Here is a 14528-nt window from a genome sequence, read left to right on the forward strand (position 1 = left end):
TTGATGTGTTTCCAGTTTAGTTGAGTCTGTTGATGTATAACTTTAAGCAGTATAAAACTTTGTGTTCTTTCTTTAATTAGGGTCAGACTCATCTCTCCAGGCACTAGCCATATGGGTCTGATCCATGCACATGTTATTTCAATAAAGAAAAAAGCTGTTTTCCTGATCCTGCCTCAGGCCTCATCTGTCACTGAACCAACCATCAATTGCATATTGCAGGGGTCTTTCCTGCTACAAAACAAAGGGTTACAAATATCCAGGCTGGAGATCTCCCGGAATTACAACTGGTCTCCAGACAACAGAGATCACTTCATCAGTGAAAATGGTTGCTTTGTAGGGTACCGTCCATAAGCTCTATCCCCAAATCTCATGGAATTGCCCAACTTGGAGCTGGTAGCCCTAGTGAAACAGACAATATGTTTTAACTCAGACCTAACCTGGATAGCCAGCCTGCTCTCATCAGATCTCAGTGAGAGCCAGTTTGGTATAGTGGTTAAGTGCATGGACTCTTATCTGGGAGAACCGGGTTTGATTCCACACTCCTCCACTTGAAGCTGTTGGAATGGCCTTGGGTTAGCTCTCAAAGGAGTTGTCCTTGAAAGGGCAGCTTTTTGGAGAGCTCTCTCAGCCCCACCTACTTCAGAGGGTGTCTGTTGTGGGGGAAGAAGATAAAGGAGATTGTAAGCCACTCTGAGACTCTGATTCAGAGAGAAGGACAGGGTATAAATCTATAGTTCTTCATCACGGAAGCTAAGCAGGGTTGATTCTGGTGTTAGTACTTTGATGGGAAACCTCCATAAAATACCAAGTCAAAAAGACAGGGTCAGGCTTTCAGCCTCTGAATATCCTCCAGGCCCCCAGTAGGGGGCAGTCACCAGAGGTCAACATGACTTTCAGGTGCAGGCAGACCCACACAAAAAAATACAAAAAAATATATATGTATTAGCTCATGACTTTTGGTTCACCATGAAATATAAATTACTTTTTCTATGGAAGTCCAAATGTGGAGCCTTTCTCCAGTGGAATAAATGTGCATCAGCAGCTGAACCTCCCTGTACCAGAAAAATTTAACTGCTTTGTAGAAAAGAACCTTAGGTTCCAAAGTATTTCTTAGGCATCATCTCAATACTCTTGTTTTGCTGGCATTCACTATTATTTCCATCTTGCAAACTAGAAGGCAGGGAAAGCTGAGGCAGGTGTATTGTTGTCCATCTAGTGAGTCTATAGCTAAGATTTGAAGTGGGAGGTTTGTGGCTTGCACCTTTGGCCAGCGTATTACATCATACAGATGGGAGAAGCCCCACATATATGTTAAACCACACGATGAAGCCCATCAAGATTCCTCATCCTCTTGGGGAGGAGTGACAAGTGGAGTGCCTCAAGGATCTGTCCTGGGACCTGTTTTGTCTTTATAAATGATTTGGATGAAGGAATAGAGGGAATGCTTATTAAATTTGCAGATGATACCAAATTGGGAGGGGTTGCAAACCCAGTAGAAGACAAGATACAGGATGACCTTGACAGGCTGGAAAACTGGGCTAAAATCAATAAAATGAATTTTAACAGGGATAAATGTAAAGTTCTGCATTTAGGTAGGAAAAATCCAATGCATGGCTATAGGATGGGGGAGACTTGTCTTAGCAGTAGTATGTGCAAAAAGGATCTAGGGGTCTTAGTGGACCATATGCTGAACATGAGTCAACAGTGTGATGTGGTGGCTAAAAAGGCAAATGCAATTTTGGGCTGTATCAACAGAAGTAATTGTGTCCAGATCACATGAAGTGATGGTATCGCTTTACTCTGCTTTGGTAAGACCTCACCTGGAGTACTGTGTTCAGTTTTGGGCATCACATTTTAAGAAGGATATAGACAAGCTGGAATGGGTCCAGAGGAGGGTAACAAAGATGGTGAGGGGTCTGAAGATCGAGTCCTATGAAGAAAGGTTAAAAGAGCTGGGATTGTTAGGACGGAGAGGAGGTGGCTGAGAGGTGATATGATCACCATCTTCAAGTGCTTGAAGGGTTGTCGTATAGAGCAGCAGTCCCCAACCTTTTTGGCACCAGGGACCAGTTTTGTGAAGGACTATTTTTCCACTGACCGGGGGGGGGGGGGGAGGGTGTGGCGGCAATGGTTTTGGGATGATACAATTGTGCACTTTATTTTGGTGTCGTGTGCAGATTCTTATCTGGGAGAACCGGGTTTGATTTCCCACTCCTCCACTTGCAGCTTCTGGAATGGTCTTGGGACAGCCATAGATCTCGCAGAGTTGTCCTTGAAAGGGCAGCTTCTGAGAGAGCTCTTTCAGTCCCACCTACCTCACAGGGTGTCTCTTGTGGGGGAGGAAGGTAAAGGAGATTGTGAGCCACTCTGAGATTTTGAGTGGAGGGCAGGATATAAAACCAATGTCGTATTATTATTATTACTACTACATTGTAATATATAATGAAATAATTATACAACTCATGGCTCAGTTGCTAACAGGCAATGGACCGGTACCAGTTCACGGACCGGGGGTTGGGGATCCCTGATATAGAGGATGGTGTGGAATTGTTTTCTCTGGTCCAGAAGGTCGGACCAGAACCAATGGGTTGAAATTAAATTAAAAGAGTTTCCGGCTCAACATTAGGAAGAACTTCCTGACCGTTAGAACAGTTCCTCAGTGGAACAGGCTTCCTCGGGAGGTGGTGGGCTCTCCTTCCTTGGAGGTTTTTAAACAGAGGCTAGATGGCCATCTGACAGCAATGAAGATCCTGTGAATTCAGGGGGAGTTTCCTGCATTGTGCAGGGAGTTGGACTAGGTGACCCTGGAGGTCCCCTTCCAACTCTGATTCTATAAGATAATACCTAATGTGTGCTATCTTTAAAAGCATTTACCTACCCTAGTCCTCTGAGCCCTTTTTGCCTATGTTCCAAATACTTAGGCAGAGACATCAATACTGCATTGAAGGAGGATGAAAAAAACTCCCCATTAAATTAAATACTGAAATTAATTCAGAACAACAGAAACAATGCATGACAACAGATGCCAATAAATACAAAAGCCAGGCTTCTTAGAAAGAGAACTTAATCTGTACCTCTCTCATCTGGCAACAACCTATAAATTGTAATCTAATTTGGCTAAAGCAATTCCAAAAGAAACCAAAACACATGCAACAGAAAAGCCACAGTTTTCTTCTCTGAAACACACCAGATTGCTTCCTATAGCAAACTGCTGGTTTACTCTGGCAGCATCCTGATATCCGGTTTTCAGACAACACATTAGGCAACAACAGCTTCCCTTCAACAAAAGATTACTTTTGTGTTGTGGTTGTCAGCAGAACCAAAACAGAAAAAGATTCACATTATTTTTTTAACTATAAAATCCTTTCTGATGACGCCTTATTTTTTATTTTCTTACATGTCACATTTGTTCCTGTCATTTGGGATTACTTCTTTAAATGGTTTTGTAGATTAAACTTGCTCTTTACAAGGAAAATACAAAACAGGGTTTTTTTTCTCCTCTTCCCACCCTCCCCCCCTTCCAGGCTTTGGTTGCAAAGAACAACATCTGTGCTGCTTTCTTTAGCCTCTCTCTCCACCCTGTCCTCCGCCTGTAAAATTTAAGTTCTACAAACACTGCCTGGCTGAAGTGACATATTTGAATGGAATTCAGACCAACCAGTTCCTGTTTATGTTTCTGATTGGAGAATGCAGCCTTCTCATTCACTATACATTAGAAACACTCCAAGGCCATAAAGGGTGTCAAGTTACACTCAGAGGAGGCCACTAAGCATTAATCATTACTTGGGCAAAAGCAGCAGTTGATAGAACACTACACCCTTCAGCTCTGTATAAACGGACATTCCAATGTGTGTGTGTGCACTTTTCCTCTCCCCCCCTTCTTCGGTGTCCATTTTTATGAATGAAACTCCAGGCTGCACAGAGTCCATTCATATAAAAGCTTTGCTTACTGGGTTTGGTCTCTAGGGAGCAGGTCAGTCTTGGGCAAGGCTGATGCGATTGGTTTAAGACAAGTTTCAGCCTTCCATTACAGATTTAAAATGTAGCCGTTGTCCATTTGACCTGCGTTAATGCACACAGAGTAAATCCAGACTGTATTCTCAATTCTCAAATCAAATCATTAGCTAGGGCCACTTACTGTAACTGTAGTAGATTCAGAGGATATTTATCCATTTCTTTTTTTAAAAGGAACAAGAGTTTTATAATTTTATAGCTACTGCCTGTTAGAAATGATATAGCACTCTCTACAGGAGAACAAGGGATTTTATGGGATTATAAATCTCAAAAAGAAAAACAATAACTTTGGTAACTTTAAAAGGCAAACTGTGCAAAGATGGATACTGTGTGTGTTTAGAAAAGAGCAAACCTGACTAAGCTATTTCAAAACTCCCAATGTTCTCACCATTACTGCCATGGCTGTCTAATTCTAATGGTCAGCGCAGCAATAAATTGACTTCCTGTTTACATTATCCAGTTACCAGAAGAAACTTGCATCAAAATTCTTCTGGAAGAGCGCCCAAGACTACAGCCTCAGGTACTAATGCACTAGCACTGAAATTTACAGATTCCATGACCACATATTTTCCATGAGTTTCTCTCACCTGATGTTCTTAAGACTACATGATTATGGTCCCCAGAGCCTGAGGCATAACTTCTTAGGCAGCTTCAAGCAGTTCCTATGTGATTTACAAGTTCTTTTGAAAGCCCATCTCCAACTCAATTTTGTGTTGATTTGGCCTAGGATTTTACAGCTGTGTGGGCTGAAAGCCAACTGAGTGTCCTCAGTTTTGTTTTTCTTCTGTTTCCCCCTCATTAAACTTAAAACAATTCAAAGGCACCTATCAACCCTTTCATTAGCCTCTCAGAAATGAAAAAGGATGCATAGCCACCAAATCTGCCCTTTTAGAATTCATTCCCAGTCACTTTAAGAAAATTCAGGATTTTGCTGTGAATTTAATATGCTGATTAATGCCACAATCCCATGAACTGAAGATCTTCAGAAAACAACTTTGTATTAACTGAGGTAGGAATCTTCATAAGGGCAAACTCATACCAACCCTAGAACTCCCCTCTGCCTTGGATTCCTCATGCATGTGAATTATCACACCAGTTTTTATCATAGGGTGTGCTTTTCTCGGGGGGGGGGGGTTGCTATCAAGTCACAGCCAATTTATGTTGACTCCATAAGGTGTTCAAGGCAAGAGATGAACAGAGATGGTTTCCCATTTCCTGCATAGCAACCCTGGACTTCCTTGGTGTTCTTCCATTCAAATACTAACCAGGGCTGACTCTGCTTAGCTTCTGAGATCTGATTAGATTGGGCTAGTCTGGGCTAATAGCAAGAGGCAATTAACAGTGTAATCCCATGTAGAGTTACTCTAGTAGTCTAAACCCACTGATTTCTGTGCACTGAATGCCCTTTCAGCATCAAGCACAACAAAATACGATGAGTTTGTGTACAGTTGCATCAAGAACAGATTGCGCATAAAGGTTAATAAGAATAAAGTTAAGAGCCAGAATGAACTAAATGAAAAGTTTCCATTTAAGGATGGGTTACAAAACATAATGAAACTTAAGAGCACAATAAAACATAAGCTTCTTTATAGAAACCATGGACCGATTAGAAAACACAGTGTCTGATTACAAGGCTGTGGTAACAAAAGGGCAGTTTGAGGTCAAAACTCAAAGAAACTGTTAGGATAGATATTGATACAGAGACATTTTCTTATGTGTTAAGACAGCTGCTGTCATTGCTTTCTAAGGCAAGCAGTTACCATTTTTTGTCTGGCAGAAACAGCTGTAAGTAATAACCATGAATTGTGTTAAGTGGAATATGTTGCATACTTGACCCCACGATTCATAAAGGCACGTAAAATGGTATAATCCAACTGTGTACTCTTCCTGTTGAACCACAGCAAAACAAGGGTTGTTTCCATATTACTGGGCAGTTATGAGACTGTCTAGACAGGTTGTCTTGTACTTAACGGGAATTTTAAACATTAGCATGAATGAAAAAGAAACTGGAAATCTCAATGTTAACTACTAACCCAAAGAAATGGATTACAGCAGTGCAGACAGTCTTATGAAAGATGCATAAGGTATATACAGGAATCTATACTAAGATCACCTCTTCCCTAAATTTAACATACCCAGTTAAAGGGAGAAGAAAATGTAAGCTTGATCTTAAGCCATATTTCTTCATTAAAATATTCTTTTACCCAGTGGAATGACATTTCAAAGAAAGGGAAACACTTATAAAAGCTTTTATTTAAGCTTTTCAACATGTGAAAAAGAACAGTGCTAGTAACTAATACAACAAAGATCACAGCTGCCCCAAGAAGTCTATAAAAAGATATAAATGTGAAGGAAGTCTAAACCTATTTCTTCATCCCTCTATGAATTTAAAACCAAGAGAAAATATTCAGCCACAACACACTCCCTTATCTCTCTTGCTGAACATGTCACCAGCTGGCAAGATAAGAAACTTTCACACTTACTGTACACTTACTGTACATCTGTGCCATGGTGTAATTAAGACCTGCTTAAGCAGCATGGTGTTCTTTAGGTAGGCCATTTAGATGTCAAAAGTCTCTCAGTCTTAGACATTGTTTCTGTGCTCTAAGTTGTTGAATGCTGCAAACTTCTGTCAACATCTGCAAAATGCCCCCATTTTACCAGGGTAGTTGAAACTAGGAAGGAGAAAACGTTGAGAACCTTTGTTGGGGACATTGTTAGTTCCAAGAAGTTTCCATTGTATATATGTATGCAATCTATGTATTGTATGTATGTATGCATATGGGCATTCTGGTGTGCTGTGTTTCCAGTGGCCTATGTACATTCAAAAGGCAAGCCACTGTATTCTACATCCAACTGGCTCAGGTATGTACTGTATCACAGTAGTTGAGACTCAAAGGTTAAGAGACCATGAATGATGGTCGCTATGCCCAAAGATGAAAGAAAAAAAATCACAGGATTCTAACCTAACAGAGTTGGTAAAAACACAGGGCTCATGTTCTGGAGGACAGAGCCCATCTTGCCAGAAACAGGACTCAGAGGTAGGTGAAGGGCAATGAGGAAGATGCCTAAGTAGGCTGCCAGGTCTAAAGGACAAGCCGGCAGGTAACTTACCAGGACACTGTGGGAGAGGGAAAGAAGCACTCTGTGCCTACATCAACTCTAGGTGACACAGGCATGCTGGGGATGTCACTCTGGTTTTGGGGCAAAACTCTATGGTTTGAAGCTATTTCTGCCATAGAATTCTGTACAAAAACAGAGCACCCTCCCCGGCTTACCTATTGAGACAAGGAGTGCCCATCCCCCCCTCCCCACTTTCTGATAGCCATGAAGAGGGGGAGGGGTTTCAAGCTGGGGGATTCCCTGCCCCCAATTGGGGACTGGCAACCCTATGTCTAAGACTTACCCAACCCTTTTGCTTACTTAGGTGAAACAATATTTTAATGGACTAGCTTTTGATTGTGATAGAGACAAATATGGGAATGTGAAGGCTGCCAGATGACTTAGGACATGCAGAACTCTGCGCTACTTAAAAGCTTGTGCATTTCTTCTGCAAATCAAAGACACTGCCTGATTTCATTCATCTTAATTTTCCCCACAGCATGGCTCCTAGATGGGCGGAAAAATAAAGCAGCTTCTAGTCTGTTGACATTTCTTTCTTTTTTTCCATGTTCCATTATCTCAACATTCTGCAACAGAAATTGCATACCTGCAATTACAATTACAACTAATTGATCTGCCATTTCCGATGTCATAATTAATGTCATGTTTTAATAGAGTTATAATCATTCCATAATAATGGTTTTCATTCACCATATTTCCAAAATGGGTAAGAATACAGTGCTCAAAAGCAATCAGTAGTTATGAGACTCTTTCAAAATATCCCAGAAGGAGCAACTTAGCGTAACGATCCTGCAAAACGGACTTTTGAATTTTTATCAGCACAGCAAAGTAATATTATGCAAGATATGTTTCAGTGCAACTTGTCCCCAAACATCCACAGGCATAATAAAAATCAATGGTTCAATGGCAAGTACATTACATCTCCTAAAGGGTTATTTAATGTACTCTTAGCAAGGATGGAGAAAAATGATGGTTTCTGGAGAACAGATGGCAACAAGACAAAATATCATCAGACCATAGTTGATGACTGCAATTTATGTTGTGTACAGATGTGTCAACTTAAATGCAGGGATTCTGAAGCCAATAAAAGTATTTTCTGAGGCCACAAATCAATTTTTCATGGCCATTGGTTGTACTGTTGGCTCATTTATAGAACTAATTCTTTGACTACAGCAACTTAAATGACATATCCAGAAGTTCATAATGATGGGTGGACCTGAGGGGGGGAATAAAGAGCAAAGCCTACTGGAATGAGGGCCATCCAAATTTCCATGGAAGAAAGACAAACTAAAGACACACTCCCTCCCAAGATGTGCAAGGACCCACTTTGTAGAGCCCACTGGAACTCTTCTTTACAATGGTGCCTCACAGTAGTCATTACTGCAATGGGAGGCCAGCATATCCAAGTCTTCAGTCAGCAGTCTATTGTACCACAAAGCGATTTCCCAACCAAGACATAGGTTTGAAAGGGGAGGCAGAACAGGGAAACAGAAAATGGACTGGCCTTCCACTTTAGTTAACTGCTGGCATGCTGTGGTACTCACTGAAGCAAGAGAAGGGCAAGGGCTCCATTGTGCCTTTCCATGCCCATACGGCAGAGTTCATACCAAAAGAAATCATGCCTGAAGTATCCCTATGAAGAGAGGATGGTCATCTAGGTAGAAAACATTAAATAAAGCTAGGGCATTTTTTGTGGAGGTACTCACTGCTGCTGAGTATGGCACCTTGGTGTGTATTGGGGGGGGATTCTCTAGTCCTAATGGGGGAACTGGTAGAAATTGATACATCACTAACCCTAACCTTATATACAACTATGGGACTTTTTATTTTTTTAAAATACAAAAAAGCACTGAATAAAGCTACAGACAATTCAGAAATGTAAGCACTCGTGATAATCAAAGGATTCCTGAGGATAACAGATAAGAGGACCCACTTGTGTTTAAGTCAGCATGTTTCTGATCATCAGGGACACTTTTGAAGTACAACAACTCTTATGGTGTTAAAAGAAAAAAAAAAGCATTCCATATCAGTAGTAGGAAACAGTAGTATAACATATCGTTCTACCAGACTACAGTCTATCTTCTACAAAGAAAAATCTGATTATTGTAATAAAAGACACATCGGCAACAGGTCCTGTTGAAACAAACAGTGTGCAAAATAGCTTACTAATTTTATCTTGCCAAAATGTAAACTATGTTGAAAAGTGAACACTGTCACCTTTTGAAGATCGTAAAAGAATTGTGGTCCCCAAAACTCTTTAGTTTCTCTATGTCAGCTTTGTTATTCTAAGTTCCAGACTTTGAAAAACATTAAACCTGGAACATTTTTATTTGCAGCTTTGGTCTTCCTGCTCCTCTTCTAGCAAAGACATAACAAAAGGAATATGCTTTTAAATTTTTTATAGATAACTAATCCCCTGCAAGGCCATCTAGGTGACCAGTAGTACAGATGTCATGTTAGCCAAGTGACAGAAGGTGTGAACACAGCAGTCACATGTGTAAAAACTTTCAGATGCTGTTCACCTGATTCCCTACACTGGTAGTGCAATCTGAAGCAGAGTAACACACTTCTGAGCCCACTGAAGTAAATGGGCATAAGCAGAGTTGTATATACTTTTAGGGCTACACTGTAGGGAATTGACACCTCATGATCATACAAACTACAGGAGTTTTAAGATGCTGGCTAACACTATTAAATTGAACAAATGGATACTCCTATAGCCTTTTGTCTGAGATGAATTTATATTCTACTCATATTGTAAATGCTTCTAAAAAACAAAATATTACTGCAGCGTGAAGTACAGGTCCAATCCTATGAGCTGCCCTGAGCCTGCTTCGGCGGAGAGGGTGGGATATAAATAAAATGATGATGATGAGGGTCAACTTCTGATTCAACTTCATTTCATCTGAATTATCTGGCAGACATCCCTCAATAACTAAATTCAGATACTGAGGAAAGAAGATCGGATTTATATCCTGCCCTTCATTCAGAGTCTCGGAGCCACTTACAATTCCTTTCCCTTCTTTTTCCCACATCCTGTGAGATAGGCGGAGCTGAGGGACCCTGAGAGAACTGCTCTTGAGAGAACAGCTCTGAGAGAACTGTGACTGACCCAAGGTCACCCCGCAGCTGCATGTGGAAAAGTGGGGAATCAAACCTGGTTCTCCAGATTAGCATCTACTGCTCTTAACCACTATACCAAAATGGCTCTCTCTGGGAGAGGATCAAAGAGGCCATCACTTGAATGTTCAAACTTCAACTACATTCCCAAAGCATTTATTAAGATACTGATACTCTACCCCATATGAGAAGTTTCAGGCAGCTTATAAAAGTTGTCCATTCATCCTCCTGTTCCCTTTGTCCCTCTTCCTCCATCCTTTCCACATACATTTGTCAGTATCCTGATGGGAGTGGAGGGAACCCTGCTTTTGCAGGATCTTGCCTACTGCCAGCCTGCTGGTGGGGGGAAATCCTGCCCCAACTGACCTTTTTGGGCCTACTTCCAGTTTCAGGCCTACTTCCAGTGGTGGGGTGATGCTCTGGTTTTTCGGCAACACTCTATGGTTTTAAGCCAAATTTACCATAAAGTTTTGCTCAAAAACTAGAATGTCACCCCCAACCAGAAGTAGACCCAAAACCAAAGTTGACCCAAAAATGGCCAACATCACTTCCAGTTTCCCAGAAGCATGTTGGCAGACCCCCACTGGCCAGGGCAATGGAGCGAAATCAACCTGGCAACCCTATCTCTATAGCACAGCCTCCCTCCCAATATGCAAGCCTACATAAATAGTACTACACTTACAAAAAAGTTTTTGTTATAGTTATCAAAATGCTCACTAAATACATTTTTATTTACTTTAAAGGATTTTAAAGGCTTTGAACGTATCTCCAACACTCCTTTGTGTCCTCCCTGTCAACCAATGTCAGGAAGGGCTGCTGCTCTGCTGCAGTCTCACAGAAGGCCTCCCAGCATGCGCAGCCTCCAAAGGCCACCAAATAGCCAGGGAGCTGCTGCCACTGCCATAATGGGACTAGGCGGCAAGGCCTGGCCCCACCAGGAGCATATGACAGGAAAGGCAGCAAAAATGTACTGCAAATAAGAGGAATGCCAAGCTTCAGCATTTGTGTGACTGTCATCATGCCCGGCTTTATCTCCATTCTGAGCCACTTTCAGAGCTTTGAGCCAACGCAGACACAGGGACACAGATGTGGGGGGAACAGCATCTGTTTCAGTTGCAGGGTGGGTGGAAAGACAGCAACGGTGCAGGTGAATGAATGTCACAGATGGGGGAGTAGTGGCATGCCAAGGGGGTGGGGGTAGTTGAGAGAAAGAGGTGGTTGGGGATGGGTGGTATTACAATGAGGGGTGAGTGGGAAGTTGGGAGGAGGGAAGACACCAAGGGTGGGGGGCACTTGCTCAAAACCTCTTTCTAGAGCCCAATGTATTTTTCCTCACAATGGGCCTTATTCCTAGTTTACTATAAAACAACAAAATCCAACTTAATAACATGGAAAAAAGTTCCCACCTACCTGAATCATATGCAAAATCTCTAGGTTCCTGTTTAATCATCAGAGGAGGGGGGAAGTTTTGACTGGCTGAACCAATCATAGCACTGTGTTCATATACTGGATCATGGTACTCCTGCTTAAACCCTTGTGGTGGAAAAGGGATGTTTGGCTCAGACATCTGCCGTTGGTACATTGGGCGTCCTTCCCTTGGCATTGTAGGCAAAGGAGGGAATGAATTGCAAGGTTCTGAGAGCTGACGGCGAAATCTGGGATTTAACACAAGAAAACCCAGTTGGACATACAGAATGGTGTTAATATAACTTCTAAAACTGGATGGGGAGTTGAGCAGACTCCTCCACCCCTCTGAACCATGATAAGATCCATATGTTTTGTTTATGAAACCCTTCCTCATGTACAGTTTTTCTTATGTAATTCTTGCAGTGAAGCCTTCTATGTTGATTCCAGGACTGACTAGTCAAGGTGAGAATTATATCTTAAAAGTTATAAATGAACAAATGTTCACATCTGAACTACAAGAATCATACTTTAAAAGCCTGTTTTGGAAGACCAGTTGAAGTCTTCTCTTCTATTTTTCCCGTGCTAATTTTAACCCCTATATTTATGTGAGTGCATGGTGGGAAGCTGTTAAAAACCACCAACAATAACTCAGTGTTGAAATTTCTTTCTTGAGCCCTTGGATCTGAAAAATCAAATACATGGACACCCTTTGTAATCATGGAAGCAGAGATGAAAAAAATTCCTCTCAAGACAAGAGCATAGTCAAAAAGCAAATACATTTCACAGAGCTAAAAATATTCTATAGCATAGCGAATTGAGTGGTGCCTCTGCAGTCCACCTACACCTTCAGAAAATAATATTTTAAATTCAAAGCACTGGAAAATAGCTGTTGACTGGCTCTGCAATCATTTTCCCTTTTAGACAAGAAAAGAAGCAGAAGTCATCATTAAAAACTGTCAGGAGTGAATCAGAAAAATGGCAACTTGAAAATCAAATAAGAAACAGGTTCACTTACCAAGCCTCAAAAGCAAGTTAATAATACCTGCCCAGGAAGCTTTGCATGGAAATCAGGCCATATGTTTATACAAGTGGCTTTGATAGCTGTTGGTTGCTGTTAGGGCCATTTACATTCCACATGTGAATGGCGTAATTAGAGCTGCAGGTAGGCCAAGACAGTAGACCCAAAGGTTTTGCAAACTGGGTTCAGTCTTCCACACAACTGTGGTCCCCCACTGACATTTCCTCACCAAACGCCACTGCACAGCTATAGGAGGGGCTACGGATTAGTGGTAAGGCATCTGCTTTACAAGCAGAATGACTTTTTTTTAATCCTTGGCACCACCAATTGGAAGAATCAAAACAGAAGTGATGTGAAAGGCCACTCCCTGAGACTGCTGCCAGTCTAAGTAGGCAATACTGACCCAGACAGACCAATGGTCTGACTCAGTGTAAGGCAGCTTCATAGGGAGATTAGAATGCAATGCCCCCCCCCTCAAAACATAGATATTGCTACTTGTAACAGGAGTTTACTAAAATGAAGGAATTCTACTGGACTCAAGGATAGGTGGGCTCTGCAAAGTCAGCGAAAGACAGTATGATTTGGCAAACATACTTGAGTATGGGCCCATTGAACTTAGTGAGGCTTACTTACTACAAAACAAGTATAGGATTAGGCAACATGCCCACATTGCATATTTTAGCAGTGGGGAAATGACAGAACAACAAGTAAATGTTTGATCAGACTTGCAAACACAACTATAAACACAGTTCAAACACAGCCACAGCAAACTTTAAGTGACGTAGATTTCCAAGCAATGAGTGCTTTTACCTTAGGACCTTAAACACAAAAGCTTAACAAGGTGATTGAGGGATGTAGCTGAAGCATAACTTCAGTTCTGGGAGGTTTTTTTTAAGCTTTTGTGGTTTTGCTCAGCCTAAAGGCATTTGAACGTAGTTTGTTTTGGCAGCTTAACTTCCTTTTCCTAAACTGTTGCATTTCAGAAAGCTCAAAGGGAGAAAAAAAATCCCCACCCTTTCAATTGATACCATGAAAATTTTTACAAGTAGCTGATGTCTGTAGATGCCTGGCTATTAAAATAAATTTAAATAAGAACAGAGAAATTATCATTTAGAAATGTGTTAATTTAATGTGCAGGAGTTATTTCCTATATGTATATATGAAGGCTCTCCTGTGTCTTCATGCACATGAACACAATCATGTACAATACCTATGGAAAACTCATTCTGCAAATCTATATTCACTCCAATGGGTCTTTATGATCCCATGTCCGTATTCCTTGAATACTTTCCTACTTACCCTACTGCTCTGTCCATCACTACTCCCATGACATCTAGACAATGAAGTAGACAAGAGCTTCAGTTATGAAGGACAGTAAGCAAGATTATAAAGAGGTTCTATGCTGACTAAGACTTTTGCTGTTCCTACTGTGCTGTTTCTATTGAGCACCTCTACTCTGCCCTATTGTGTACAACAACTGCAACTATGGTGAATGACAGTGGTATGACAGTGGTGGCCTGGAGTCACTAATAGAACAATTGTGGAATGCCCATCATAAAACTCAGGAAGTCTTCTTCTCCTACCTGTGGTCCATAGGGAAGCTGTTATCTGGCATGGGTTGGGTTGGAGGCAAATGAGCAGGAAAAACCCGGTCAGGTTTAGGATTCTGAGCCGAGTTTGGAGATGCATGATGCAGTGGTGAAACTGGAGTGCTTGACGGAGTTGGAGGGTTGGAGGGCCTCATTCCCACTTGTGGCTTCTGATCATAGGCACTGCCAATTAAGAAGGAGATAATTTAGGGAATCAACAGCACATATCCAGTGTGGCCCATTGTCAAGTGCTGGTC

The 14528-nt window shown here is 41.5% G+C and overlaps 1 protein-coding gene across 3 annotated transcripts in view; it reads right to left on the reverse strand.

Moving 5' to 3' along the window:
• Positions 1–14528, reverse strand: part of ETV1 (ETS variant transcription factor 1) — a 90956-nt gene that overhangs the window by 23839 nt on the left and 52589 nt on the right. For all 3 annotated transcript variants that reach the window (XM_060248586.1, XM_060248584.1, XM_060248583.1), the window contains 2 exons: positions 14266–14454; positions 11668–11912 (listed from right to left, as the gene is read on the reverse strand). In XM_060248586.1, the coding sequence (XP_060104569.1) occupies positions 11668–11912; positions 14266–14454 (434 nt within the window). The remainder of the gene's footprint in view (positions 1–11667; positions 11913–14265; positions 14455–14528) is intronic.

This window comes from Heteronotia binoei, chromosome 10, assembly GCF_032191835.1.
Source record: "Heteronotia binoei isolate CCM8104 ecotype False Entrance Well chromosome 10, APGP_CSIRO_Hbin_v1, whole genome shotgun sequence".
Classification (NCBI taxonomy): Eukaryota; Metazoa; Chordata; class Lepidosauria; order Squamata; family Gekkonidae; genus Heteronotia; species Heteronotia binoei.